The 27,693-nt window shown below is 47.5% G+C and overlaps 2 protein-coding genes across 5 annotated transcripts in view; both read right to left on the bottom strand.

The window, feature by feature from the left end:
* Positions 1-6,382: 6,382 nt before the first annotated feature.
* On the bottom strand, positions 6,383-12,284 carry MYOZ1 (myozenin 1). Its single transcript, XM_043476558.1, has 5 exons — positions 12,200-12,284; positions 11,115-11,293; positions 8,929-9,187; positions 8,396-8,561; positions 6,383-6,894 (listed from the first exon to the last, which is right to left on the bottom strand). The coding sequence occupies exons 1-5, from the start codon at positions 12,270-12,272 to the stop codon at positions 6,663-6,665; spliced, it is 909 nt and encodes a 302-aa protein (XP_043332493.1). The 5' UTR covers positions 12,273-12,284; the 3' UTR covers positions 6,383-6,662.
* SYNPO2L (synaptopodin 2 like) overlaps positions 12,229-27,693 on the bottom strand; it is an 18,437-nt gene continuing 2,972 nt past the window's right edge. The window contains exons 1-6 of one of the 4 annotated variants that reach the window (XM_043476555.1): positions 25,143-25,395; positions 23,728-23,879; positions 22,780-23,297; positions 18,025-19,561; positions 13,698-13,799; positions 12,229-12,313 (exon numbers count right to left, since the gene is read on the bottom strand). In XM_043476555.1, the coding sequence (XP_043332490.1) occupies positions 12,241-12,313; positions 13,698-13,799; positions 18,025-19,561; positions 22,780-23,297; positions 23,728-23,879; positions 25,143-25,247 (2,487 nt within the window). In that variant the 5' untranslated portion in view covers positions 25,248-25,395 and the 3' untranslated portion in view covers positions 12,229-12,240. Of the gene's footprint in view, positions 12,314-13,697; positions 13,800-15,882; positions 19,562-21,497; positions 21,666-22,779; positions 23,298-23,727; positions 23,880-25,142; positions 25,412-27,693 lie in introns of those variants that run through there. The other 3 variants (XM_043476553.1, XM_043476554.1, XM_043476556.1) reach the window with 3 other exon arrangements.

Below are 27,693 nucleotides of genomic sequence, written 5' to 3'. Positions count from 1 at the left end.
GAGTCAGGCTCGAGACGGCTAAGTATATCTCGCGATAGTGTTGTGTAAAATGGCGGCTGTAAGGCGCTACAGGGGTGGCCCGGAAAGGTTTGGAGGTGGGCAAGGGCGGGGAAGGATCTTGAACTGGCGGGAGAGTCGGAAAACTGTTGTAGGCAGCACGCAGGAACGGTCCCATCTGAGGGAAGTTAGTATGGCGAACCTTACACTGGAATAACTTTAGGGATGTGGCCGTCATTTCCCAGTGCCTCAGACTTGGAACAGTGTCGCCTTTAGCTGAAGTTCCGTCTTCCTGGTATTTTCTTTTTGCGTACTCAGTAGAGATGGAGCGAGCAAGCCAGAAATTGACCTTTCCATAGCTTCGTTAACCTTTCTTCAGGAAATTCATCCGTTCTTCCCCTACGCTGGTTTGTGAAGGACATTTGACTTAACAGAAATGTTTATGTTTATATATTGGTGTCCCGCCCCGATCAACTCTCCCTACCAAAATAGGAAATAAAAGTTTGCTGTTGTTGTTTTTAATCGAGCATAAGCACAGGTGTTTGGATGCGAAAGGGGGCCGCGTTGGTGGGTGATCTGAACTTTGCAGTTATTGCTTGCCACCCTGTAGGCAATCCTTGGTTGATGACTCTCAACACAGTTTTAAGGGCTTTCTCTCCTGGTGGGTCAGACGATAAAGCGTCTGCCTGCAATATGGGAGACCCGGGTTCGATCTCTGGGTCAGGAAGATGGCAACCCACGACAGTTCCCTTGCCTGGAAAATCCCATGGATGGAGGAGCCTGATATGCTACAGTCCATGGGGTCGCAAAGAGTCGGACTCGACTGAGCAACTTCACTTTCCTGTTCTTTCTCTACTCTCAGAAAGCTGTAAATGCAGACTGAGTAGGATCTGGAACAGAAGATGGATATATAAAGAACGTTGTTCAGTGAGAATAAAAAGAATAAAAGTAATCAATGGAGAATTCATTTTCTTCTCTCCAAGCCCCTGAATAGCTCTCATAGTCTAGACCAGTGCTGTGCAGTAGAAACATACTGTGAGCCATAACATGCAATTTAAAATTTGTAGTAGCCACATGTTTTTAAAAGTAAGAAAAATGAAATTTAGTAATCCACATAATCCAACATATTCAAAATATTTCTACATGTAATCAATATTATGAAATTTCTAAAAATATCTTTATTTTTGGCTGCATTGGTTCTTAGTTGCAGCACATAGGATCTTCCTTGCAGCATGCAGAATTTTTTGTTGTGATGTGCAGATTCTTTGTCTCAGCGCCTGGGCTTCTCTCTAGTTGTGATGCTGCCCAGGTACAGGAGCACACAGGCTCAGTAGTTGCCTGTGGACAAGCTTAGTACTTTTCTGCATGAGGGATTGTCTCTAGTTGTGGCCCACCAGCTCCAGAGCAGGTGGGCTCAGTAGTCCTGCAGCATGTGGGATCTTAGTTCCCCAACTAGGGATCCAACTGGAGTCCCCTGCAGTGGAAGAAGTGTCTATTGGAAAGCTCTAAACCCTGTACTAGATAAAGCATTATCTAGTGACTTTAGGAGCACAGTATTATGGGCATGTGGTTTATGTAAAAGAACCCTTGAAGTTGCTAATTCAAATGACTACAGAGCCTAGGTGACAATAAAAGATGACCTTGTGTAAAACAATAGATGGTAGTGGAGACTTAGAGCCCACTAAAGAGTACAAGCTTCTATTTGAAAGAAGCCAAATGGAAAACAGCATGGAAATTCCTCAAAAAATTAAAAATAGAGCTACTATATGATCCAACAATTCCATTCCTGGGAATTTATCTGAAGAAAATGAAAATGCTAACTAGAAAAGATATATGCACCCCTATGTTCTTGACAGCATTATTACAGTAGTTAAAATTTAAAGCAACCAAAGTTCCCATCAATAGATGAATAGATAAAGAATGTGATACATAAATATTATATATATAATGTATATATAATGGAATATTACTCAGACATAAAAAAGAATGAGATCTTGTAATTTGTAACAACTTGGATAGACCCAGAAGGCATTACACTAAGTGAAATAAGTCAGACAGAAAGACAAATACTGTATGATTTCACTTATGTGTGAAGTCTAAAAAACAACAAATGAGCAAACATAAACTAGAAACAGTTACAGGTACAGAGAAAAAAACAAGTGGTTGCCTGACAGAAGGGTGGTGGGGAGACGAAAGACACAGGTGAGGGAAACTAAGAGATATAAACTTCCAGTTGCAAAATAAATGTCACTGGTATGAAATGTACAACATATGGAATATAGTCAATAATTGTGTAATATCTTTTTATGGTGACATCGTAACAACTTATTGTAGTGATAATTTTGAAATGTATAGAAATATCAAATCACTATGTTGTGTAACAGGAACTAACAGTGTTGTGGGTTAATTATACTTCAAAGATAAACTCATAGAAAAAGAGATCAGATTTGTAGTTACCAGAGGTGGGGAGTTGACAGGAGTGGGGAATTGGATAAAGGTAATCAAAAGATTTAGACTCCCAGTTGTAAGAGGAATATGTGCAACCTGATAAATGATTAACACTGATGTATGTTATATATGGAAGTGGTTAAGAAAACAAATCCTAAAAGAAAAGAAAAAGAAAACAAATCCTATGAGTTCTGATCATAAGGAAAAAAAAATTTTTAATAAAAATAAAGGAGTTCAAAACTCTCCTGAATTTTAAAACACAATGATGGCAAGCAGAAGATGTCTATAAGCAATATGGACAGCTAGATCTTCTACCAGAATGTGGCCTCTGTGAACTGTGGCATTCATATGAATGAAACATTTTTGAAGAAAAGATGTTTTAACACAATGATGTCCAAGCAAAGAGATAGCGAAACCAAAATTGAGGATTTGACTAGATTTCTGGCTAGATCCTATACAAGTGTGCACTCTAATACATTAAACCACCACTGCAACTTCTAATAATAATTTGATTTCTATATAGACTTTTCTACTAAGAAGATGGCAAATAGATGGGGAAACAGTGACAGACTTTATTTTTTTGAGCTCCAAAATCACTGCAGATGGTAACTGAAGCCATGAAATTAAAACACACTTACTCTCTGGAAGGAAAGTATGACCAACCTAGACAGCATATTAAAAAGCAGACACATTACTTTGCCAATAAAGGTCCATCTAGGCAAGGCTATGGTTTTTCCAGTAGTCATATGGATGTGAGAGTTGGACTATAAAGAAAGCTGAGTGCCAAAGAATTGATGCTTTTGAACTGTGTGGTATTGGAGAAGACTCTTGAGAGTCCCTTGGACTGTAAGGAGATCCAACCAGTCCATCCTAAAGGAGGTCAGTCCTGGGTGTTCATTGGAAGGACTGATGTTGAAGCTGAAACTCCAGTACTTTGGCCACCTGATGCAAAGAGCTGATTCATTTGAAAAGATCCTGATGCTGAGAAAGATGAAGGTAGGAGGAGAAGGGGACGACAGAGGATGAGATGGTTGGGTGGCATCACCGACACAGTGGAGATGAGTTTGAGTAAACTCCAGGACTTGGTGATGGACAGGGAGGTATGGTGTGCTGTGGTCCATGGGGTTGCAAAGAGTTGGACACAACTGAGCAACTCACCTGAACTGAACTAAGATAATGTCTCAACCAACCTGGGCTCCCTGTAAATTAATAGGTTTACATCAATATTTCAAATATTCTGAGATTGGAAAAATTAAATTTCTAGGTTTTCAGAGCTGTGGACTATTAGGCCTGGGCATTTTTTTTACCTCAACTTTAAGGATAGGCATTTAATAATTATTTTATAGTTGACAGGGAAATCTCTTTGTCACCTGAAAGTTCCTATTGGCTTTTGTATCTCTGATGCCTGATAATAGTACCTGGTATATAGTAGGCATTCAAGAAACATCTGCTGAAGGAATATAGTCCTTAACTTTTAGGGAGGGCTCACAAACTTCTTTAAAAATTTTATTTTTAAATTTATTTATTGGCTGTGCCAGGTCTTAGTTGTGGTATGTGGGGTCTAGTTCCCTGACCAGGGATTGAACCTGGGCCCCCTGCATTGGAAGTGCAGAGTATTTTAAGCACTGGACCACCAGGAAAGTCCTTTACAGACTTTTAAACATGAGAATCTTATAAAAGTTATGAACCTTTATTCAGGTCCTGTCTGTGCCCTGCCCATATTCCCTCAGCCTATCCTGGAGTTCACTAAAGCTCTGACAGACAAATCCTATACAAGCCCATAGCTCTCTACTTTAAACACCTGAGTATTCTCCTTGCCTGGAAATGTCAGCAGAGTTAATATTCCCCATAGCAATCTATAACCAATGAGAGATGGGATTTGATAGCTAAATATTCCAATTTCTACCCCTCCTCAGTGAGGCAATTCTAAAGTATATTTTAAGATAGAGTTTCTCAAAATTTACTAACACATAAAAATCACCTGGAGAGATTAATAAGACATAAATTCTTGAATTTCCATATTTTTTGGCCAGAGTTTGCAGGATCTTAGTTACCCAACCAGGGTTCGAACCCAGGTCCCTGGCAGTGAGAGCATCAAATCTTAACCTCTAGACAGCCAGGGAATTGCCTTGAATTTGTGATTTTGATCAAACTTCTAGGAGAAAATGATACTGCCAGTCCATGGACCACACTTTAACGTTTTTTCTCAGAGAGTTGCCAGTGAGAATCAGCCCCATTTGCCCAAAAGATATTTATTGGCCTTCTTCTCACTCCCTTACACTGCTTAGATTCTTGGATCACCTCCCAAATTTACTACTTGTATCCAAATTTCTGTTTCAGCGTCTACTGGGGGGAAATCCAAACTATGACAACTCTTCTTAGAAAAATGCATATAGACATAGTTTTGTGTATTACTTAGAAGTATGACTTCCCTTGTGACTCAGCTGGTAAAGTATCCACCTGCAATGCGGGAGACCTGGGTTCGATCCCTAGGTTGGGAAGATCCCCTGGAGAAAGGAAAGGCTACCCACTCCAGTATTCTGGCCTGGAGAATTCCATGAACTCTATAGCCCATGGGGTGGCAGAGTCAGACACAATTGAGCAACTTTCACTTTCACTTCACTTTAGAAGTATGAATCCTCTAAAATTTATTTAGGTTGTAAAGGAAAGTGACCAGCGTAAATATCATGTGACTCTAGGTCCATGAAAACTGAATGAGTCTAGGTAGAGTCTAGGAACTTATTATAATCCTTAATGGCTCATGGAATGAACTGAATTCAGCCAGCTCTCCTTAGAAGTTACTTCCCCAGATTCTAGTAAGTCATCTATTTTTCCTGGTCTGCATCACTCTGTATTTTGTGAAACATAAGAGTAAATCTGGGACTCTAAAGAAAACCCATGCTGGCTTCCCTGGTGGTCCAGTGGTTAAGAATCTGCCTTGCAATGCAAGGGACACCAGTTTGATCCCTGGTTTGGGAAGATACCACATGCCAGGGAGCAAGTAAGCCCATACACCACAACTGATGAGCCAGTGCTCTAGAGCCCGTGAGCCACAACTACAGAGTCCACACGCTGCAACTGCTGAAGCCCAAGTGCCTTGAGCCTGTGTTCTGCAACAGAAGCCGCCTCAATTAGAAGCCCACACACAGCAATTAAGAATAGTCCCTGCTTGCTGCAACTAGAGAAGGCCCAAGCATAGCAACAATGACCCACCACAGTCTAAAAAATAATAGTAATAAATAAATAAATCTTAAAAAAATACAATAAAACTTGAAAGAAACCCCATGCTTGAATCAATAAAAAGAGTATTGTTACTCATTCCTATTGGACTTTGATGGTTTCTTCCCAATTATACTGCTTTCTGGACACGATTGCACTTGCCCCTATGACCCTTAGATCTTTTCTTGATGTTTTCACACAGAGCCAGGCATACCATAACTGCAGCTGGCTTCTCCCACCTCCTTCTCAATTCCAACATGGCTCCCTATTCTACTCCATCCTTTCAGGAACCTGTAACCTTTGACAGATATTCCTAAGCTCACCCTGGTGTCACCTGGAAGTCTTATGGCATTCTGTCATTCTGTGATAATTGGATAATCTTGATTATCCCAGTTTCTAATCACTACATAAACAGAATTAACACCAGGGTCACCAACGCCTAATTTCCTAAACACAGCACACAATTACTTCTTAGCTTTGCCCACACAGGGGCCAGGACGTGTGTTTGTGCTGTCTTATGTACTACTGAATAAGTATGTCTTTGTATACACCTATGAATGTGGTTTGGTGGGTGTGGATATGAGTGTGGGTATGTAATCAGAACTCAGGTCTGGTCTTGAAGTCTGAATAATGAATGTATGGTATTTTACTTTAATTAGTCCCTGTGCATTGTTAGCCTCAGTTTTTGTCTGCCCTCAAATATCAGAGGAAGAATGAGTTCATTTCCTTGAAGTTTATTAACTGTTACTGAAGGCAGAGCAAATTCCATAAAAGAGCAGGTTCCATATAGAGCAGTGGAAGGGGAGCTCTGAGTTGGTAAGAAAAGATGCTTGGAGTGGGGACTTTGAGTGAAAAGTGAAAAGAAAGATCTTTCCTTTCTTTTTCCCTCCAGTCCCACAAGGATCCTAGATTTTTAGTGGGGGTATCCTGCTCAGCATTCCCTCTCCAAAATGGAACCAGAGAGGGGAAACTTGATACAAACTAGAGGTGGAAACACCTCACAGCTCCTCGGTTTCTCCATCCAAGGGGATGCTAATATCCACATTGTAGTCTACAGGCTCCCCGGAGCTCAGCCAGGGAATAGGGGTTCGATTGAAAGAAGGCCTGTTGGAGAGGTTCTGGTTGTAGAGAACTAGGGGTTCGCTCAGCAAGGGCCCCAGGTCAAACTTGGGCATCTGGAAGGTCATGCGTTTGGAGGCCTTCTCATATCCACCATAAGGCATTGCTGTCCTGAAAAGGAGAAACATGATTTCATTAAAAACCAGAACAAAAGAAAAAGTTTGTCAGTGAAATGTTACCCTGTTTGGAGGATGGAGAAGTCTGTGAATTCCAGTTTAAGATCACTTCTGCACTGCTTTTTCTTCTTCTCCCTTAGTAATCCATTCCACCTTCTGGTTTGCTTGCTTCCCCACGGCTAATAAAGAGAAAAGTAGTCTAGAGGGTACTAAACAGTCTCATGGATAGCTGTGATCCAAACCAGTCACATTTCAGAAAAATGGACACCAAACACTACAGGCCCATGGGTCTGAGATCACCTTAAATTATAGTGTAGAGACCTCCCTCAAAACCCCTACCCCACCTCCAGTGGATAATGTGTGCCCTAAATGAGAAGAATTAACATTTCCTGGAAAATCCAGGCACCTCAGGACCAAAGAGCTTCCCTGGTAGCTCAACTGGTAAAGAATACGCCTGCAATGCAGGAGACCCTGGTTTGATCCCTGGGTTGGGAAGATCCCCTGGAGAAGGGAATGGCTACCCACTCCAGTATTTTGGCCTGGAGAATTCTATGGACTACAGTCCATTGGGTCTCAAAGAATCGGACATGACTGAGCAACTTTCACTCACTCACTCACTTAGGACCAAAAGCAAAAGCATTTCTCTAGTGCTTCCCTGTCCTGTTTTCACACAGTCTAGAGAAGCTTAGCTCCAAAAGGATCGGTATTTGAGCCTTATTAAAGTAGGGGCTTCCCTGGTGACTCAGACCATAAAGAATCTGCCTGCAATGCAGGAGATCTGGGTTTGATCCCCAGGTGGGGAAGATCCCCTGGACTAGGTGAACTAGGGAATGGCAACCCACTCCAGTATTCTTGCCTGGAGAATTCCATGGACAGAGGAGCATGGCAGGCTACAGTCCACGGAGTCACAAAGAGTTGGACACAACTGAGCAACTAACACTTTCACTTCACGTTTTACTTCAAAGTAGGGAATAAAGAAACAGAATCTTCAATAACATTATAATAACTTTGTGTGGTACGTAATCTATAAAAATACTGTGTCACTGTTGTACACCTGAAGACAATATAATGTTGTAAGTCAACTATACTTCAATGAAAAAAGAAAAGAGAAATAGAATTATACTACAAGGACAGTAATGAAAATTATAACTTTGAATGAAGGGACCCCCCCCCAAGAGCCCTTTACATGTGTGTAATATATTATTCCCATTTCACAGTCAAGGCAACGAAGTTTCAGAAGTAGGGTTACTTTCCCCCACAGCTAATAACAATGAACCAAAATTCAGATCCTGCCTCCTAGCTAATTTTTCCTTCATCATACCATGCTGTTTCCCTGAGCTAGAGTGAAAAGAGCAAAAGCCTTCAATTAGGGCCCCCATATTACTCCTATGCCTCCTCAGTCTCCTTCTGAAACATCTGAACCAAAGTCTCCATTCCAACTAAGGACATGTTGCCATACACTGGAATGCATCAGGTTCCTTTCTCATCCCCCTTACCTGTTGAAGGACTTATACTTAGGGAGTTCAGCTTTGGCCCCGTAGGCCAGAAGGTCGATGCCAAGTTCCACTTTCTGCTGGGGGTCAACGCCCATGGCTTTCTCCCATGGGGAAATATAGGTCTTAAACACAGTGACATGTTTTCCGTCTCCACCTGCCTGGTTGTCTGGCAGCCGGGGGAGAGAAATAATAGTCAAATGATAGCAGTTAGGAGGAAATGGAAATTAGTCTAGAACTCTGTACTAAAGAAGTCGGTAGGGGCTGGGGACCAAAGGTAAAACATGCTAGTAATTGTTTATGGTTTGCGAAACCATGATAGCCTGGAGTCAGATATGTGATGAATGAGAGAATGGTGACTGAGGGATAGGACTTCTGGGTGGAATAGACATGTCTCTGTATCCTTCTGGACCCAGAAGACCCATGAAGATATCTCAACAGGCCTCTCCTGCATCCAACACCCAGTCCAGGCCTCATTCCTGGGGATTTCTCTGCTTTAGGGACCAGACACTTGACTCTTGGGTGAGGATACTTGCCTGTTCCTGTCTCGCCAGCCCCTGCTGTGCCAGCAGCACCTCCTCTGCCTGCATGGCCCCCAGGACCACCTGCACCCCCAGATCCAGGGCCAGAGCCAGACCCAGAGCCCTGACGATGGTGTTGCTGGTCAGAGCCAAACTGGCCGGCAGAGCCACTTCTCCCTGCCTGGCCTCCGGCACTGCTCTTGCTATAGGAGAATCCCTGGCCGGCCGTCCCCAGCTGTCCCCCCACTGTGGGAATGAACTTCTGGAAGTGATCCTGAAAAGAAAGGACAGAGCGAGGGGAAGGTTAGCAGTGGGCACAGAGAATACCATAGCAAGTATGAAGTGATCAGAGACAATGGCCAATTCAAAGACGCCGAATCCTCTGAGACACCCCCATCCGCTAGACGTTAGTGGATAAACCTGACTGAGAGAAATTGAACTCTCCTAAAGGGATACAATGCCTTTGGCTCAGTTCTTTGAATTACATCTAGGATAGAGGCAAGTTACTGTCCAAACTCCCCTTTCCCATCCTTACCAATGCGAAAAGGATCGAGACGTCTGTTCCACTACAATTTGAGAGATTGGGTTTGGCATGGAGAACCCAGCCTTAACTTGAGAAACTAAGGAGATCTCTGCCTCTCTCCCACCATCTTGTCTAACGGATGAAAAGTGTGTCTCTTCCTCTCCCTTCCTCCTTTTGGTGCATAGCGAACCAGGACTTCCTGACAGTGAAACTGTAGTGGGTAGGGGGAAGGGTGGCCCAAAGGGCAACACTGGATTCATCCCCAAAGCCTAAAAATAACCCTGCCAACTCCTTCAGGAGGCTCTCCTGGCCACCCACCACGCACACCCCCACGCTCCACCCAGTGTAACCAGACACAGGCAGGGAGGAGGGCTTCTGGCCTCCTAAAGTTAGATATGGTCGGCTCAGCAATTTTGTTCTGCTCATACGTATGGGCCAATGGCAGACACTCCTGCCCCTGGCCCCATGTAGGCATCTATTTTCACTCTCCCCTGGCTGCTTGGGAAAGATGGAGGGGGAAGAAAGGAAATGGAGACGATCCCCTCCTCCTCAGCTGTAACATCTTGTGCCTGGCTCCTCTCCAATCCCTACTTCTTTTTGGATAATGACCCTGACTAAGGGATGTTGGGCCTTAATGGATGGTTTCAGTCCCTGCATCTCTGGCCCTTAGACTGACACTTTAAATATACAAATGGCTCAAGAAGAGATGGCTATAAAAATTCACTTACCTCTTTCTAGGGTTGCCAGATTTTTGCACATACACAAAAATCACAGGACACCAGTTAAATTTGAATTTCAGATACACAACAATAGTTTTTTAGTACAAATATGCCTACGTATTACGTGGGACATATTTAGATATAAGAAAGTATCCATCATGTATCTGAAATTCAAATTTAACTGGGTTAAAAAAAAAATTTTAACTGGGTATCCTGTATTTTCTAATTTAATTTTTATGTCACAAATATTTCATGGGACACACTTATACTAGAAAATTATTGTGTATCTGAAATTCAAATTTAAATATCTTCAATTTTTGACTGTGCTGCGTGGCTTGTGGGATCTTAGTTCCCCAACCAAGAAGGGAATCCAGGCCCCTGGCAGTGAAAGCACCGAGTCCTAACTACTGGACCACCAGGGAATTCCCTAAGTGTCTTCAATTTTAAAAAAAAGTTACATCCCAAATATTGTGAGATATACTTTACAAAAAAACTATTTGTGTGTATCTCAACTTTATTTTTGTAATTGAAGTAGAGTTGATTTATGTATAGATTATACACCATTTAAAGGCATTATAAAATACTGCCTTTATTTCCTGTGCTATAAATATATCTCTATAGCTTGTTTAGTGTGTATCTCAAATTTAAAACATAGGACTGGGCATCCTGTGTTTTATCTGGCAATCCTATCTTTAATGCTTAACCATACTGGGGAGGAATTTTCTCCCTGAAGGTGTGGTACTCCTCACCCTGCTTCACCAGTTCTAAGATACAAATTTAGTTTCAGGGGTGGGTCGTAATTCACCCTGCATCTATTGGAGGCATGCTATATCAGAGGGGTTAATGAGTTTATAAATTTGCAGGGAGGGGAAGTTGATAATATTTTGGAAACTCTGGGCCTGCCAAGAAGCTGTCAGAAGAGGCACTAGGCTTCGAGAGCGGTAGAGTTCTGAACTCACCATTGAGCTGTCAGAGAAGACATCAGGGTGGTTTTCATAGATGAACTTCTCCACACGCAACTGCCTCAGTTTGAACATCTTGGAGCCCCGGTTAGTGAGCAGCGACAGCTCCTCCAGCATCACATCCCTTGGGACACTGATCTTCTTGCCCAGGTTCAGGCCCGAGCTCTCTTGTCCACCTTTCAGGGAGGTGGGGAGGCAGAGACAAGGGAAAGGGGGAAAGTGGGGTTTTCTAGTTCCAAATGCAGCTGCCATCCACAACTAGGCGTGTGTGTGTGTCCCAGTAGAGACCACTGAGGGAAGCAGATGCTGCCTCTGATGTCTGGTTCAATTCTGTCTAGTTTATGAGGGATTTTGATTTCCTGGGTTTGGAGTTGGGAGAGAATGCATGGGAAACGGGGCACAGAGGGGAAGATGGGGAATACTAAAGTGGCCTGGAGAGGGTACATGGTGTAACAGAAGTATGGGGTACACGGCAAAAGAGTAAAGAAACATCATAGGTGGAGAACATTGAGGAAGCCATAGCATGGGGGGAAGCCCAAAGGCCACCTCTAAATATAGACTCCTGTCTCAACTCCTTTCCCTTCTCTTCCTCTCATAAACTCTGGCTGCAAACAGCCTCTCAGTATTAGGAGAGCTCATCTACCCCCAGGAAAAATGCCCAAGGAATTTCCCGTTTTAAGTGCTCAGACAAAGCTCTTTAGTTCTGGGGAAAGAAGGAAATTAAGCACTTATTGAGACCTTACTCTGTGCCAGTCTGCATCATATATATTTTCTCCTCAAACACACCTCATTGACCTGTGGGTCCTGTTGTCTTGGACCTGTGCTGGGTAACATGGCAGGGATATTACTGTCTCAGATTACAAGGTGAAAAGGGTGGAAGGGGGAGTAGTCAGTGTTGAATTCTTTCTTGTTCTTTCTTCTCCCCCCACCCCCGCAAACCCCACCACCACCCCAAATTCCTCTTGTCTCTTCCTATCTCTTCACCTTAAGACATATACAACCTTATGATATTTCTGGAACTCTTGGGCCAGAGATACTGTTACTAAGAAGTCCCATACTAGGTAGATGCGAACATGCCATACCTCCAGTGAGTTCCATGATCAGCTTGCTGGATTTCCTCTTCTTATTCGGGGCCGGGGTCCCTGAGAGTGGCATTGTGGAGGTGGATGGAGCCTGGACAGGGTGGCAAGGGGAAGCTGAAGGATGCACAGGGTCTAGAGTGAGTGTCTCCAGTAAGGTACTGCTTATGGACTTCAGGAAAAACATTTCATTAGATTTTTCAGAGAAAAAGGCTTCCCTGGTAGCTCAGAGAGTAAACAGTCTGCCTGCAATGCAGGAGACCTGGGTTCGATCCCTGGGTCAGGAAGATCCCCTGGAGAAGGAAATGGCAACCCACTCCAGTTTTCTTGCCTGGAAAATCACATGGACCATGGACAGAGGAGCCTGGCATGCAACACCCCATGGGGTCGCAAAGAGTTGGACACCACCGAGCAACTAACACACACACACAAAAAGTGAAAACCCATTGCTTTATGTCTTCTCTTCTTAGGAAGCAGAGCAGAAAGTATAGATGCACCCCCTCTTCCTACCTTCTACCAACCTCTCTGTTCAGCTGTTTTACACAGAGATGGTGCAGGGTATAGGAACACAACGTATGTTGGGAATAAAACAAACAAATTACAGGTAGGGCAATGCATTCAGATTTCACTGGTTTGGCATGATATGAAGTTTTTATTTGCATGGGGCTCTCAGTTTGGGGCTGTCATTCCAAGCTCTGGTCTCTCAGTTTCCCCCAAGCCCCAGGGCAGGGGTGGGGAGGTGGGGGTGGAGCAGAAAAAATGTTCTGCCAGCATTGAGGAGATCCAGCCAAAAACATTCTCCATAGGATGAAGAGGTTACTGCCCCTCCCTTGGGCCAGCTGGATCATGGCCTGGGAGGTCACAGCACTGCTCCTGCTCTCTCAGTCACTCCCCCCACCCCCCAGCCCTGACTGGACCCTAGAAGCAGAGCACAGAGGGAGGTCAGGGGACATTTGAACCTTGATGCATATCAATTCAGCAATATCACAGCAGCAGGAAATTCAGGGAGGACAGAAACATAATCATAGGACCTGGCAGTAGATGGGGACAAGCTGGAAAAAGATAGAAATTCCAGCCCCTCCTTCACAGAAGCTGGGTCTCAGCAAAATGCTGTCTTCTGCTGAGTCCTATCTCACAACACACCTGCAATCCTACTCGCTTAGTGGGGTCTGCTGCAGCTGGAGCCCAGGAACTGCTAAATGGACTTTCCCTGTCCTCCTCTCAGCCCCAACCAGGTTCTCATTTTCCATCCAGCCTCTCACTTTCCACCCCCCTGCCCATTTCTTCAGTGCCTTCCCCAACATCTCCAGTCCCCCCACCCTCTGGAGGCCTTCTCCCTCCAACTCTCTGTGGCTCCCCTGAACTGGACAAGTGGGGAATGAGTATAGATGGAGGAGGGGGGCAGCTCCCCTGGGATCAAGGGTCACTATTACAGACACAGACAGACACAGCAGTGAACAGAAGGCGCTCCAGCCCCTTGGGCCATTAGCCGGAGACTTACCGGCTGTTCAGGCGGTGGTCAGCTCTCCCTGGGGTCCAGCAGCTCTGGAGCACTGGGCTGCTGTGACTAGAGAACCCGAGCTGGGCAGGCGTGGGGGCAGCACTGGCAGTGGGGGAGGGAGCGTGGTTATTAATAGAGTTGATGAGCGCAAGCAGCTCAAATGGCACAGGGGGTACTGAGACCCTGGAACCAAGATCCCGCCCTCCTTGCCCAGAGGCTCAGGAAGGGTAGGAAAAGCCTTTGGAATTCTCCCACTAAGCTGTCTGAGCCAAGGATCACTCTGCCCAGGGACTCCCCTTTCTTGGCACCTAGAGGCTCAGATCCAGAGAAGCACTCAGGGAGAAACTGAAAACTGAGAGGGAGAGAGGAAGCAGGCAGCAAGTGGTGGATAGGAATTCGGAGTGGGAGAGTGAGAACCAGGAGAACGTGTCTGGAGAGCCATGCAGAGCCAATGTAGGCCGGGGCTGGAGGGACATGTGGATGAATTTTGGGGGTGGGAAGGCTTAAGATGCTATGTCTGGAGAAGGGAATTTCTGTTCACAATGTAAGTGCCCTTTGAAAGTTCCTGGATAAGCTGGTCTTTCTTCTGGGAGGGCCAGATCTTAGCAGGATAAGGGACCAAATTAACCAAATACAGTGCTTAGGCTGTCAGGGATGATGTGGGGCAAAACTTGAGCCAGTTTCCTCGTTTTTATCCCCATTTGCTGTTGGGGTGCTCAACTCAGCCTGCTCAGAGGACAGATGTCACTTTTCCCTGGATAGATAGCCTTCTTCCTGAGAAGGACATGGAGGCTTCTGACCTGCCAGGGCTTTACTCTCTGAGGTTCCTACTTGGAATTTTCTTTAAAGTGAACACACACCCCATGGGATCTAGACTATCCCATTCACACTGGTCTAGAGAAGCCTCTGGGCTGGGGCACAAGCTTGAGAGCCCCCTGGAGGGAAGTCTGCCATTTGCCTGAGCCCTTTCTCAATAGCTGCAAGAACATCCTGGATCCTCCTCCGTCTTCTGCTCAGGTTTTGCAACCAGATGCTTCACCTCTGCTGTATCCACCACCAAGCTATGGCTGCCTTAGGAAGTGGCTTTTGTAGCTCCCAGAATACCATTTTGTCTCTCTGTGAGCTATCCACTTTTCCTGACCACATCCTTTTCCCATCCTGAACTTCATAGGTTAAGGTTAGGGGCCAAAAGGTCACCCTGCTCCACTCTACTTGGCCTCTGACCAAACCAATTTAGCCTCCAGATACCTCATCTTTGGTCCTTTTTCTCTGTTCTCTCCTAACCCAAAAAAGCAGTTAGATGAAAAAACATAAGTAGCAAAGACTGATTTTGTCATCATTACCATCCTCCCCTCAAAACCCACAAAAACCAACCAAAATTTTGGTGTTCTATGATTGAGCACCTAAAACTACTATGTGAATGAAGACAGAATGTGCATTGTAGGCTTTCTGAGCCCTCCCTGTGTAATTCTGTGTGTGAGCATGCATTTACGCTCAGTCCCTTCAGTTGTGTGCGACTCTTTGCAACCCCATGCACTGTACCCCTCCAGGCTCTTCTGTCCGTGGGATTTTCCCAGCAAGAGTATTGAAGTGGGTCATCGTGCCCTCCTCCAGCAGAATTTTCTGAGGCTGCTTACTTGTGACAGGATCAGAGTCATAGGCTTGGTTATTGGCACAAATCTGCCCCCTGCTGGTAAAACTGGGGTAATAGAACTTCCCTTCTCAAGTCTAGTCAAGCCTGCTTTCCAGTGCCTTCTCTTTTATTAGTCCAGGCTGATTCACCCTCTCTCTCCCTCTTCCTTCTCTCACTCCACCTTCACCTTCAGCCACTGCTTTCCCTTCATTTCCTCCAGGCAGTTGGGAAATGTTGATAGCAAAAGTGTTGGAAGGCCTTTTCAAATTGTCTTGGTTCTGTGAGCTGAGGCCTCATTTGAGAAGTATGGAGCAGGGGATGAAGAAGGGGAGAATCTGGACAGAGGGAACCAGATGGAGGTGGCTACATGGGGGCAGGACAGAATTGGTAGAGAAGAGCAAAAGGCATGGGGGTGAAGGGCAAAACAGTAAAAAATTGGAGGGCAGGAGCTGAGAAAAAGATCAGGAATCAGGAGATCAGGAAAATGAATTAGATAGGATGAAGGGGAGACCAGGATTTAGGCAAGAAACTAGACAAGATGACAACAGAAGATACAGGGCATAAGTTTATTCTTGTGCACAAACCAAAGCACTGTGGATCACACTCAATATGCAAAGGAAATGATCAGTTTCCAGGTCAAGCAGCAAAAGTGACTGGTGGTCATGGTGAGAGGGGAGTCTGTCTCTCTCTAGGACAGAGATCAGGACCTCAAGCTGGAAAGGAATAGGAGCTACAATTTGAGAGATGGGGTAGAACTAAAAAGCAGTTTTGGCTCTGGGTGTTTCCTTACCCTTTCCCAGGTAGTTATAACAAGCTGCAGAAGACAGAGGAACAGATTCACAGGAAGAACACAGATATACCTGTTTTTTCAACAGTCAGCACACGTTCTTGCATCCCTCTACTATCATCCCCCTTCTCTCTAACATATACATACTTCTTCCTCATATTTCCTCCCAGTCCCCCTTTTGTATGTGACTGGTTTATTATCCAATTTTACTCCACCAACACTGCACTCACCCTAACCATGCTCCTCTCTAAGGCTCAATTTCATTCATTTCTGTTCTGCTTCTGGCTTCTACCTTATTTGCCACATTAAGGTTCTTTTCCCCTTCCTTTCTGTCTTAGGTTCATGAGGCCATGAAGCCAAAGATTTGGTCATTCTCAGAGGACATTTTCTTTCATTTCCTGGATGCTCTGTTGCTCAGTATGGGCCTCTCAAGTTGTTAGCTTTCTGAAATCCTGAGGAACAGAATTCTTAGTTCTATTCCTGGTCTAACTGATGTAACTCAACCCATACAAACTGCCCTGGTCCTTCGTGTCTCCTCACACCCTGTGAATTTCACAAGGTGCTCAACATTTGCTGCAGATGATGATCTTTAACTCTAGTCAATCTCTTTCTCTCCTCCAGACATTCTATGTGAGGACAGCTGACTCTTCCTTTATCAGAGCAAAGGTGAGACCCAGATTGGGTCTTTATTTAGACCTCTTCTCTTATTCTTGCCTCAGACAGAAGAGCACATCTGTGTTCATGCACACACTTACACATACACACACACATTCACAGACATACACATGCCTAGGAATATACCAGCCAAGCTGGGAAAGAAGAGTGAGGAACAGCGAGTAACTTAATGCAAATAGGGGTCAGTACAGTCCCTTTGCTGCCTGTCTGGTGGTGAGCTTCTCGCCTAAGGTCTTAGTAGTAACTTCCCTGTGTGTTTCTCATTGAATGTTAAAACAAGGCCCACAGAAAAAGGCACAAATGTAGAGAAATAGAGACCAGCAGAGGAGTGTAGGTGAAGAGACCTAAAGACAGAGATCCAGGCAAGGAACTACAGAGAAGCACAGACACCAAAGCAGAGATAGTAGGCTGGAAAGCAGCAGGGAGGTTGGGAGCCAGGAGGAAACTGGGGAACAGGACACCAACTCCAAAACTATCTCTGGCAGGGGGGTAATTTAGCCTGCTTGGGGAGAGGGGGGGGGGGCGGGCAGGGAGAGCGTTGGGAAGGAGAAGCAATTTTAGGAACTGAATGTTCCACCTCCCCTTGGTCCTGGGAGCTGTGCCCTGTTCAGTGGTGGCCTGCCCCAGGCCTCCACACATGAGCCTGCAACCCTGTTCTGGTAGCTGAGAACCGGGGCCTGGCTACTTGGAAGCCACAGGAGCTGGGGGAGGTCCCAAGACCTCTGGGAGACTCTGGAGGAGGGGGTGGGCTAAGGACAGGGGCTGAGGCCAGCTCTGTCCTCCAGATGGGCTCATCCAATGTAGTGGCTGCTCTGGGGGCGAGCACAGTGGGGGCCAGGGGTTCCGCAGTGGGCTGCGGCGCTGGAGTTGAAAATCGGCGGATCTCCTGGACTCTGGCAGTTTTGGGAGGCCCTGAGGAGGTGGGTCCAGGAGTCGGGGGAACCTCATCAAAACAGAACATGGCAGTTTTAAGTTGGTAGGGCTGGTGCCGCATGAAATCCAGAGCCTTAATGCCCTGTTTAGGGGCTGCCCGAGGCCCTTGGGATTGGGTCTTACTAGGGAGAGTTCGGGCAGCTTGAGGGAAAAAGGGTGAGAGCAGTGGGTTGTAAGCAATTGGAGGTGGGGCACGTATATTGGGTGAATATTTCCAGGAAGAGGGCAGTGAGGGGGTAGGAGAAGGGCTTCTGGGCCGAGGGCCAAGGCCAGGACCAGGTGGAGCTTCCACCACATACCTGTCCGCTCGGCTCTGACGTTTGGCAAACAGCTCCCCTCCCCTCCCCTGAAGCCTTGGTGTTTCAGGGATTCCAGCCGAAGGGGCCGCCCCGTTCACTAACCCATCGAGGAACCCTCGAGAAGGGGGCTTAGGAGCCACTGGGGGTGGAGTCTTAGGAGCCGTAGGGGGTGGGGTCTTGGGGGCCATTGGAGGCGGGGTTTTAGCTGTCACGTGAGGCAACGTCTTGTAACTCCTGCCCCCTGGTGGCTGCATGAAGTTGCAGGCTTCAGCCCCGAGGCTCAGAGCATCCTCCTCTGGCCCAGATTCCGCGCCCCCAGCCCGGGGTTTTTCATCCAGGTTTTGCACCAACGATAGCAGCTCGGGGTTGGGCGAATTCTTCGTCTCCTCATTTCCCGACCGGAACATCTGCCTTCTGGTTCCCCGACGCCGGGCCTCCTGGAGGATGCCCGTGCGAGCAGCTGGCACGGAGATGCGTTGCTCCCGAGCGCTGGGGGGCTCAGGGGCCGCGGAGCTAAGGGCAGGCGCTTCTGGGCGCGCAGCAGGTCGCAGAGGCGACGACAGGAAGATAGAAGCGGTGGAGGTCATGGCAGCTCCGCTAGCGGGGGCGGGGGGCTCTGGGGCCCCGCCTGGTGTAACAGGACGATTAGGGGCTGGGATGTATAGGGAGCTGGTGGCCGTCACGGGGCCGGAGGGGCGTGGGGTGCTGGGGGAAGCGGGGACTGGCACGTGGCTGGGAACCCCTGAAGTGAAGCTGGGCACAGGAGTGGTACCCTGCGGAGGAGACAGGAAAGGCGGTGGGGCGGAGCTGAGGCCTCCCAGGCTCTCATTTGCCCTCTTGGGAGCTAGGGGCCGGAAAATAACCGAGGTGGTACCTGACCGCTGCCCTTGTAAGCCGGGAGTAAAGGGCCTAGCTGAACGGTTAAAGATGCTTGGAGCTGAGGTAGAGGTTCCACAGCCAGCGAGGAAAGGTCTGGGGCTGGCTACAGGGGCTGGCGAAGGGCTGGGTGGGAGCACAGCCGCCTCTGGCGGAGCGCTTTGTGGCCGAGGTGGAGACTGCAGGCCCTGCCCGTTGAGCGTGGCCGCTGGACCTTCCTGGGCCAGCTGCTGGGTGATGGAGGCTGTGCGCTGGCGCTGCTGTTCAAAGAGTTGGGCCCCTCGCCCGGAGGCCTCACTCAGCTGCCCTCCCAGCCCCGGGCTCTCTGCTGTGCCTGAGCTCGGCCTGGCTAGCTCCATGTCCAGGTAGGGGCTGTCCCAGTCGGTCTGGTTGGTGAGGCTGCGGGCGTCGGAGAAAGCCTCTTCGTCCAGCTCGGACTCACTGGTTGGAGGCAAGCCGTCCTCCTCCTCAGCGCCGGTCCCCGCGGCAGCCCCAAAGCTCACTAGGGTGTACTTCTTGGCTCTCTGCCGACGTTTCTTAAACATCAGTACCCCCTTGGAGTGGGGGTTGGGGGCTGCGGTGAGCAGGGATGCAATCGTCCGGCATTTGGTCTTGGCCTCCTTCACACTCCTCTCTTGGAGGCTCTCTGCCCTTTGTAGCTCTGAGGAGAGGAGAAGGGGGGTGGTCAGTATGCATCTGTGAGCCCCAAGGCTCTCCCCCTCCTCCCAGTTCCCTTAAGCCTCTACCTCTGGCCTTTTCACTGGCCTAACCCACAAGGGCTCTCCTGCCTGTGGCAAAGTCCTCTGACTTGGGGGCAGAGTGGAGGTGAAAGGTGAAACCAAGGACAATGGAAGGGAAGGCAGAGCTTAGTTGGCTGCCCTGACACCACTGACCACACAGCTCTCCTCTACTCTGCTCTTGTCTTTCTGGAAATCACTTTTATTCACGTCACGCACTTGTCCCCCCTCTCCCCTCCATTTCCGGCTGGCAATGTGAGGGTGAGAGATGCGGGGGAGGTCACTTCACATGGCAGGCAAGGACATGAAGCAGGTCCCAGGGTAAGAAAAGATGAGAAGGGACACTTCTCCCACCATAGACCACGTTAGAGGGCTTCTCGGAAAATTTGGGACTTCCCCTCTTCCTACCCCTTACCCTATACTAAGGATAAAAGGATCCTTAGCAGTGGGACTCTTCATTCATAATTCCACTACCATCATGTAAGCCACATCTACATATACAGCCACATGTACATTCACAGAAATAACTCCCACCACACATCATTTCAACAAGAATATGGCTCTAGAGAAAGGCACCTATGAGCTTACGTTCTCAGATGTATTTTTCTCCCTCATTCCCATATACTCTGGCTTATATACACCCCAGTTAATAGACACATGTGTAAATCCATGTGTCCACACAAAAACATACATGCGTAGCCCAGGTAGCTCTTCTTCCCAGAATTCCCCTAGCAGAGACACTGTCACTAACAGTTGGGACAAAATTTCGTGCCTTCTAACCTCCAAGGCACTCCTCTGTGCCTTAAACCCCTGCTACTCACAGCCAGGGATGGCCTCAGATCCGAGATGCAGGAAAAGCCAGAGTGCTGCTCTCCAAGGCGAACTTCCAAATCTTTAGGATATCTCAAGATCACCAGTTGATACAGTCTCCTTTCCCCCAAGCTGAGGGTGGGAGGCGGGGTGGGCTTCTTTTAGAGTCAAAGCTGCCCCCTATATTTCAAACCTTCTAAGTGGGGTGCTCAGGCACCACCACCAGGCAGGCACAAAAGGACTGTGTGCTAAGGGGAGCCAGGACAGGGCCTCCCAGGCCATGTGGGGCCTGGGAGGTGGGGCCAGGAAACGGGAGAGGCTGCCCTGCTGCTAGGACCCTGACTTGGACACAGTTACTCTCTAATCCGTGATCCCCAGTTCCTCCTGAAAAATTCTTGAAATTCCACCTACTTTCCACTCAAGATATCAAGCTCCTTTCTAATTTGGGCTGTCATTCCACCCATTCCAACATTTGTACCACACAATAGTACTAGAGATAGGCACTGGACTCATAGCTTAGTTCAGATTTTGTTTCCTGGGAGAGTTACTTCATCTCAATGAAGTTCAGTTTCCTCATCTGTAAATGAAGATAACGGCTACCTCACAGAGTTGCTATGAGGATTCAGTGAGATAATGTAGGTCAATTTAGCATTTAACCTAAGGTCCACTATGAGTAATCTTTACTATCAAAGTTTTCTTGATACTAGCTGCACACAAATGTCTTGTTCACTCATATCTTCCCCCAGAGACACCTACACACATGCTTCCATATATTCATAGAGTACTCACACTTCTCTCTCTCACACACACCCTCTCTCCATGAGTTTTCCATAGCTCATGTTGTCACAAACCCCTGTGACATGTGGCCATAGCATTAGCCCATTCTGAGAAAAGGGCAGTGAAACTCCTGAGAAAAGAAGGAACAGGAAGGCAAAAAGGAGAAGGGGGTAAGGGAGTAAGATCTTTCCCAAAGACCTCCCTTCCTATACTGTTGATATAGTCCCTTTCATTCTAGATTCCAGAACTCTCTTGGCTATGGGAGGGTAGTACCTGCATAGAACGAGTCCTGGAGCTCAGGAACTGGGTTTGGGGCTTTGTCGCAGCTGGCTTGGCTGAGGGGCTCTTGGCTGATGGGCTCAAAAGTCTCCATGCCGAGAAAGGCAGTGTTGGCTGGAGCAGGACCAGCTTGAGCCACCCCCCAAGCCTTTTAAAGCCCCTTTGTCTTGGCCCCAGAGCTGGCAGCTGAATGAGCTCACTGTGCTATTTTTGGAGCCTGGCCCCTTCCCTCCTCTCAGCTGCCCCACAAGCCCCGGTGTGATGGACATGGGCACCTGCCTACCCCTCCCCCCTAACCCCAGTGCACTAAACAATGAGGTCTGCTTGGCTAAAAATATCCCTGAGCCACTAACTACAGTCTCATCCAGCATGATGGGGAAGGGAGAGGGTGCTAAAATGAGAACTGGGGATAAGCATGGGATCCTAAGTGTATATCTGGAATTTCTTTGTGGGACATGGGACACTCTCAGGAAAGTCAGAGGGTGAACTGTCACGTCCTTAGCCTCTATTCCAGACTCAGAGGCACAAAATTCTATGGATCAGGAATCAGAGTGATGGGGGAGAGGAGCAAGAGATGAGAACTAGAGGGGTAATCCTGAGATTTCCAAGGTGACGAGAAAGGAGTGCTATGGGAGGCATAAGACAGGGAGAAACTTCACTCTTAAACCTTGTACTGTAGCTCACATCAAAAATAGTAAAGAGCCTGAGATAAGTGGAATAGGCTTTTTCTGCCCAGGCCTACATTATCGCTTGAGATAAGAAGCCAAAGATCTCTCCCTCCACCACTTCCTAGGGATCTCATGACTATTCCATAGCCTCCCAGTCCCCAGGAATCTTCATGGAACTAGCAATGCCAAAGGCAGCTCTGATGTTATGCCTGCAGTAACACTGAAGAGTCCCTATGTCCCTGTCCTGCTTCTAAATTCTCCCCTGCCCCATGTCTGTGCTCCCCTCCCCCGTCGCCATCTAGCAATGTCACAGCACCAATAGGCAGACTCTTCATCAGTTCATGTCCCTTTCCAGCTTCCCTATACCTAGGCCTTTCCTGGGTTAGGCTGAAGGAACCCCCTGTATCTTTTTATCCCACTGGTTCAAACGGCAAAAATAATGGGGATCGTGAGACTAATTATTTTCCCCTCTTCTTCTCCACCTATTCCCAAGACTATATTCAAGGGAAGAATACGGTAGATATTGATAGAATGTATGGTTAAGGGGGGTTAGATTTAGGACTCAAACTGAAGTATCCTGAATAATGAAAAAGAGTTCATGCACTCACTGGCTTGTTTGGCCTTCTGGGTATAGGTGGTGGTAAGATCTTCTGCCACTGGGTGGGGAACAGGCCCCACCATAGGGATGAGATGAGGGCCAGGCCGGAGGGGGCCATGGGGCAACAGCAGGGCCTCGGCGGGGGGTGGCTGAAGAGTTGTCCCATCCTCCCAAGATGGGGAGCTCACACGACTGTCACCCTGGCTGGGAGGGCCAAGGGCAGCAGGTGCCGGCTCTGCAGGGCTGTCAGACAGGTAGACCTCATCCGGTGGGGCTCCTGGAGGGGTGGGCCTTGCGGGGCCTCGGCGGCGGGGTCGGCGGGGCTTTTCCTGGGTGGCTGGGCCGTCAGCATCACTGTCTGTCTCTCCATAGTAAGCCTCACTGTCAGGGGGCGAGAGGAGGCTCCCGGGCTGGAGAGGCTGGGAAACTGGAGCTCCTGGGGGCTCAGGACTCAGCGGAGACAAGGGTGACAGTGCCTGAAGCATCTCACCCGGGGATGGAGATCGCACAGGTCCCTCGTCCTCTACCCTGGATGGGAAAGATGACAGAACTTGAGAAATGAGCTGGATGACTGATAGCTAGAGGGAGCTGGAGAAGATGGGAGAAGGCTGTATGGGGAGAGAGGGGACTGGCATTTGGGTGAAATGGGTGGGCTGGATAGAGTAGAGATTTGAAGACGAACTGGGAGGCAAATCTGCTTGGCAGGCTTTGAGTGGAAATGGGCTTAAAGAGCGATGTGATGATGAAGAGACAGGCAAGGGGTCTAAAACAGGCCCACGTACCCACATTCAAGTGCTCTGGGAGGCATACACAAACATCCATGCTCCAGCAAAATACACAAGCAGAAATCGGTACTTGTTAGCAGCTGAAGTCAGGTCAGTGAGACATAGAGCTGAGACAGGCAACGGAAGCCCTGGACTAGGAGGCTGGGGATAGGCTGGGGTGGAGGGATCCATACCGCCGCACGGTGAGAACAAGCTGATTCCCTGAGGCATCGATAAGGCTCATGGCACTGGCATGAGAGAGGCTGGTGCAGGAGACCCCATTGATGGCCAAAAGCTGATCCCTCTCTCGGAGTCCTGCTCTGCCCGCCTGGCTCCGTCTTCGGATCTGAGAAGGTGTTGGAGGAGAGACTGTAGGTGAGGGAGGGCTCCAAGGGGGAATAGAATGAAAGGAGTTAGGACAGGAAGGAACCATATGTGGAGGGGATTTTATTGGGTTAGCCAAAAAGTTTGCTCAGGTTTTTTCATACGATCATACTGAAAAACCCAAACGAACTTTTTTGGCCAACCCAGTACTTTAGAGGGTAAGAAAGGATGGGGAAGGGCAAGGGGTGACAGTTAAGGGGGTCAATCTAAAGGGAAGAAGGTGCTAACTGGAGAAAATAACATCGTATGAAGGGAGGTAGGGTAACCGCTAAATGAAAGAGGCTTGGGGAAAAATGCCTGGGAGAGATGTACTGGAAATGGTGGTTATCCCCTCAAGGGTTTCCTCCAAAGGAAATAGCTATACTAGCCAATATTCTTTCTCTTCTAGTCCTTGGAATCCTAGGCACCATTATCTATACAGTCAAGATTTACAGTATTCCAGACTGGAGGGAGTCCAGCAGATTCTGAGATTATGATTGTGTGTGTGTGTCGTGTGTGCACACACACACATGTTAAAGTAATAATAGTAGTAGTGGCTATCATTTACTGAGTGCTTACTAAATGTTAGGCACAGTGCCAAGCACTCGACATGTTTTACTGAATTTCATCCTTCAGAACTTAGTATCCATGGAGTAGGTACTATTATTATCTACATTTTACAGTTGAGAAAAATAAGCTTGTGCTATGAAACCAAAATGGTAACAACTTCATCTGACAGGTCAGATCTTGCCATAACCCTCCTAGTACCTAAAAAAAGTCTTGCCTAGTGAGAGAAGGGATCTGGCGTAGGAAAGAGGACTGAAGGCAGGGGCAGGGCTGGGCTGAGCTGGATGAGACAGCTTCAGTTCATCACACACCAATTTAGTTAGAAATAAGAACCTCCCCTACATTCCTGGAGTTTAGAGTAGAGAAGTACAGGCCCAGGGGATTGGGGGGCCAGCCCTGGGCCTCAGCTCCTATGGTGCCACAGGGAACCGAGCCAGTCTTTCTTTTTCTCTGCTCCCAGAAACCAGGGATTCCCTTTTCTATAGCCCCCCACAAGAAGCCACTGCTCAGATGCTACTTCTGTCACCCCATCAGATTTGAGCATGCTTCCTCAACCACCTGCCCACTCCCACTCCACTTCTGCACAGCCTCCCACTTCTCCCCTATAGGCCATCACATGACTTTTCCCAAGTTCCCTTGGGTTCCCCTTTCCCTGAAACCTCAATATAGGCTCCCTTACCTTGGATACCTGTAAAGGTTTCCTCTGCTCGGCCCCCCCCTGAAGTCGGAAACCCCAGGGGGCTCCCCCTGACAGTGTGACCAGCACCTCCTCCTCAGCACCCATCGCTCAGCTTGGCCTATGGCCCTCGGAGTTTGGACAGCGTCCCAAGGAGAGAAGTCGAGGCGCTGGTACCCCGTCCGGCCTGTCTGGCTGTCCTGCTTCTGCTGCCCTAGGCCTTCCCCCCCACACCACACACCACAGGCAGGCAGCCTGGCCCTGAGATCAGTACAGTCCACACACGTGTCCTGTCAATCGGAGCTGCGCTCAAAATAGTTACCGGCTGTACTCCCCTTCCTCCCCCAGCTGTGTTACTCCCAGAGCTAATTATAGTGAAAATTTCTGCCCTCCCCGTCCCCCATTCTTCATGGACTTTTTATTCAGGACTCAGAGTACTAGCTCTGTGGGCTCTATCACTAATGTACATCCTTTCAGGGATGGTGCCTTCCCTCATGGGGTCATGGACTAATCCCAGCTGCTTTCCTCCAAAGCTGATTCCAAAATGGCAGCAGCAGGGGCCTCAATTCCCAAGCAAGGAATGGCTGGGTTTGTCCCACAGGTTGGCAAGGTCTCCAGAAAAAGAGTGCCCCTTTGCTGTATGAATTAACCAATTAATCAAAGTGGATATCCATATCCCACTTGCAGTACTGGGTACAATGTAGAGAAATTCTGACGAGCCCGCTCCAGCTGAAGCACTGCCTGTTTCATAAAGTTTTTCCTGACTGTCTCCCAACTCCCTACCTATAGAATTAATCCTTCCTTCCTCTGGGCAAAATATGTAGCTTGTTTATATGTCTGTTACTGTAGTTTTCAGACAATATTAGTTTGTTTATACGCCTGTCTCCCTCCTAGATTGTGAGAATCTTGAAGGCAAGGACTGTGTGCAACAGCCAATCAATAGCCCAGAGAGCAATGACTGATGTAACAGGTGCTCAATGTTTGCTGAAATAAATTACTTTTTACAATACATGGTTGGTCATGGAAAGGTGGGTATAGATAGCTGTGCCTAAACATGCCAACCCATGTTAATAATACAATATTTACTTATTTTTAGGTTTCCATTACATTAATATCCCTATATCAATATTATGGTGCTGTAGTTATTAAAAGCTACAGAGTTTCCTGGAATAGGTGCTCTCCTAGCCTGCTAAATGCTGTTTGCCTTGGTGTATGATGTAGTCGTGGAAAGCTCTTGGAATTTAGAGTCAGAATTGGACTTGGATTCCTGTTATATTATTCTTTAGCTGCGTGACCTTGGGCAGTCACTTGACCTCATCAGTAAAGAGTACCTAAATATCCATTCATTCACTATTCAAACATTTATTGAGTACTAGCTAGTAATGAGAGAAGGCAATGGCACCCCACTCCAATACTCTTGCCTGGAAAATCCCATGGACAGAGAAGCCTGGTGGGCTGCCGTCTATGGGGTCGCACAGAGTCGGACACGACTGAGCGACTTCACTTTCACTTTTCACTTTCACGCATTGGAGAAGGAAATGGCAACCCACTCCAGTGTTCCTGCCTGGAGAATCCCAGGGATGGGGCAGCCTGGTGGGCTGCCGTCCATGGGGTCGCACAGAGTCGGACACAACTGAAGCGACTTAGCAGCAGCAGCTAGTAATACATGTAAGCCACTGTGTCAGTGGCTTTCAATTACCTCTGCACATTGGAATCACCTGGAAAACTTTTAAAGCTACTGGTTTCTTAAAATAGAACTGTGTATAGGATTAGGTGATGTTTAATGGCATTTTACATATTATATAAATTTATATATTACACACACACACACACACACACAGTCAGGCTCCTCAACCTTAGGGATTCTAATTTTACTGGCCAGTTTTAAAATCACTGCAGGTGATTCTAATGTGCAGCCAAGACTGAGAACCAGAGCAGGGATACAGAAACCAATAAAATGCAACATATCAGTCTGTATTCTCAAAAAACTGAGTTTAGGACTTCCCTGGTGGTCCAGTGGGTATGACTCTGTGCTCCCAATGCAGGGTGCCCGCTTTGATCCCTGGTCAGGGAACTAGATCCCACATGCCACAGCTAAAGATCCCGCATGCCACAACGAAGACCTGGCATAGCCAAATAAAATTAATTTTAAAAAGAGAGAGAAACTATGAATTTAAACTCTACTACTTACTAGAAGTGCATTAAGACAGAGGATACCTATTTTCCTATGCATGAGCACACATGTTAGGACCAGAAAGATGGTGAACTATGCCTGGGAAGGGTGAAGCCACAGGAAACTCTGGTGGAAGTCTGTAGTGGTCCTGACATGCAAATCAGTGTTCTGACCTGGGTATAAGGGGGAAAGCCTAATTGAACCATCCAGTAGCTGGCTCCCTCTGAAGTTTCCCTCAGGATAGGATGCGGGGAGCCGGCCTGACTGCTCAGGCTCCTTCTTGGCCCTGAGAGATCAAGAGGTCCCTCTCTGTCCCGCCACCCCTGATTTATTAAAGTGCAAATTGGCCTTTCTCACCTCCCTCAAGGAAATTGCTGCAGC

This window comes from Cervus canadensis, chromosome 8 (genome assembly GCF_019320065.1).
Source record: "Cervus canadensis isolate Bull #8, Minnesota chromosome 8, ASM1932006v1, whole genome shotgun sequence".
NCBI classification, from domain to species: domain Eukaryota; kingdom Metazoa; phylum Chordata; class Mammalia; order Artiodactyla; family Cervidae; genus Cervus; species Cervus canadensis.
The sequence above is the reverse complement of the archived record's forward strand: the minus strand, read 5'-3'. Positions and strand labels throughout refer to the sequence as shown.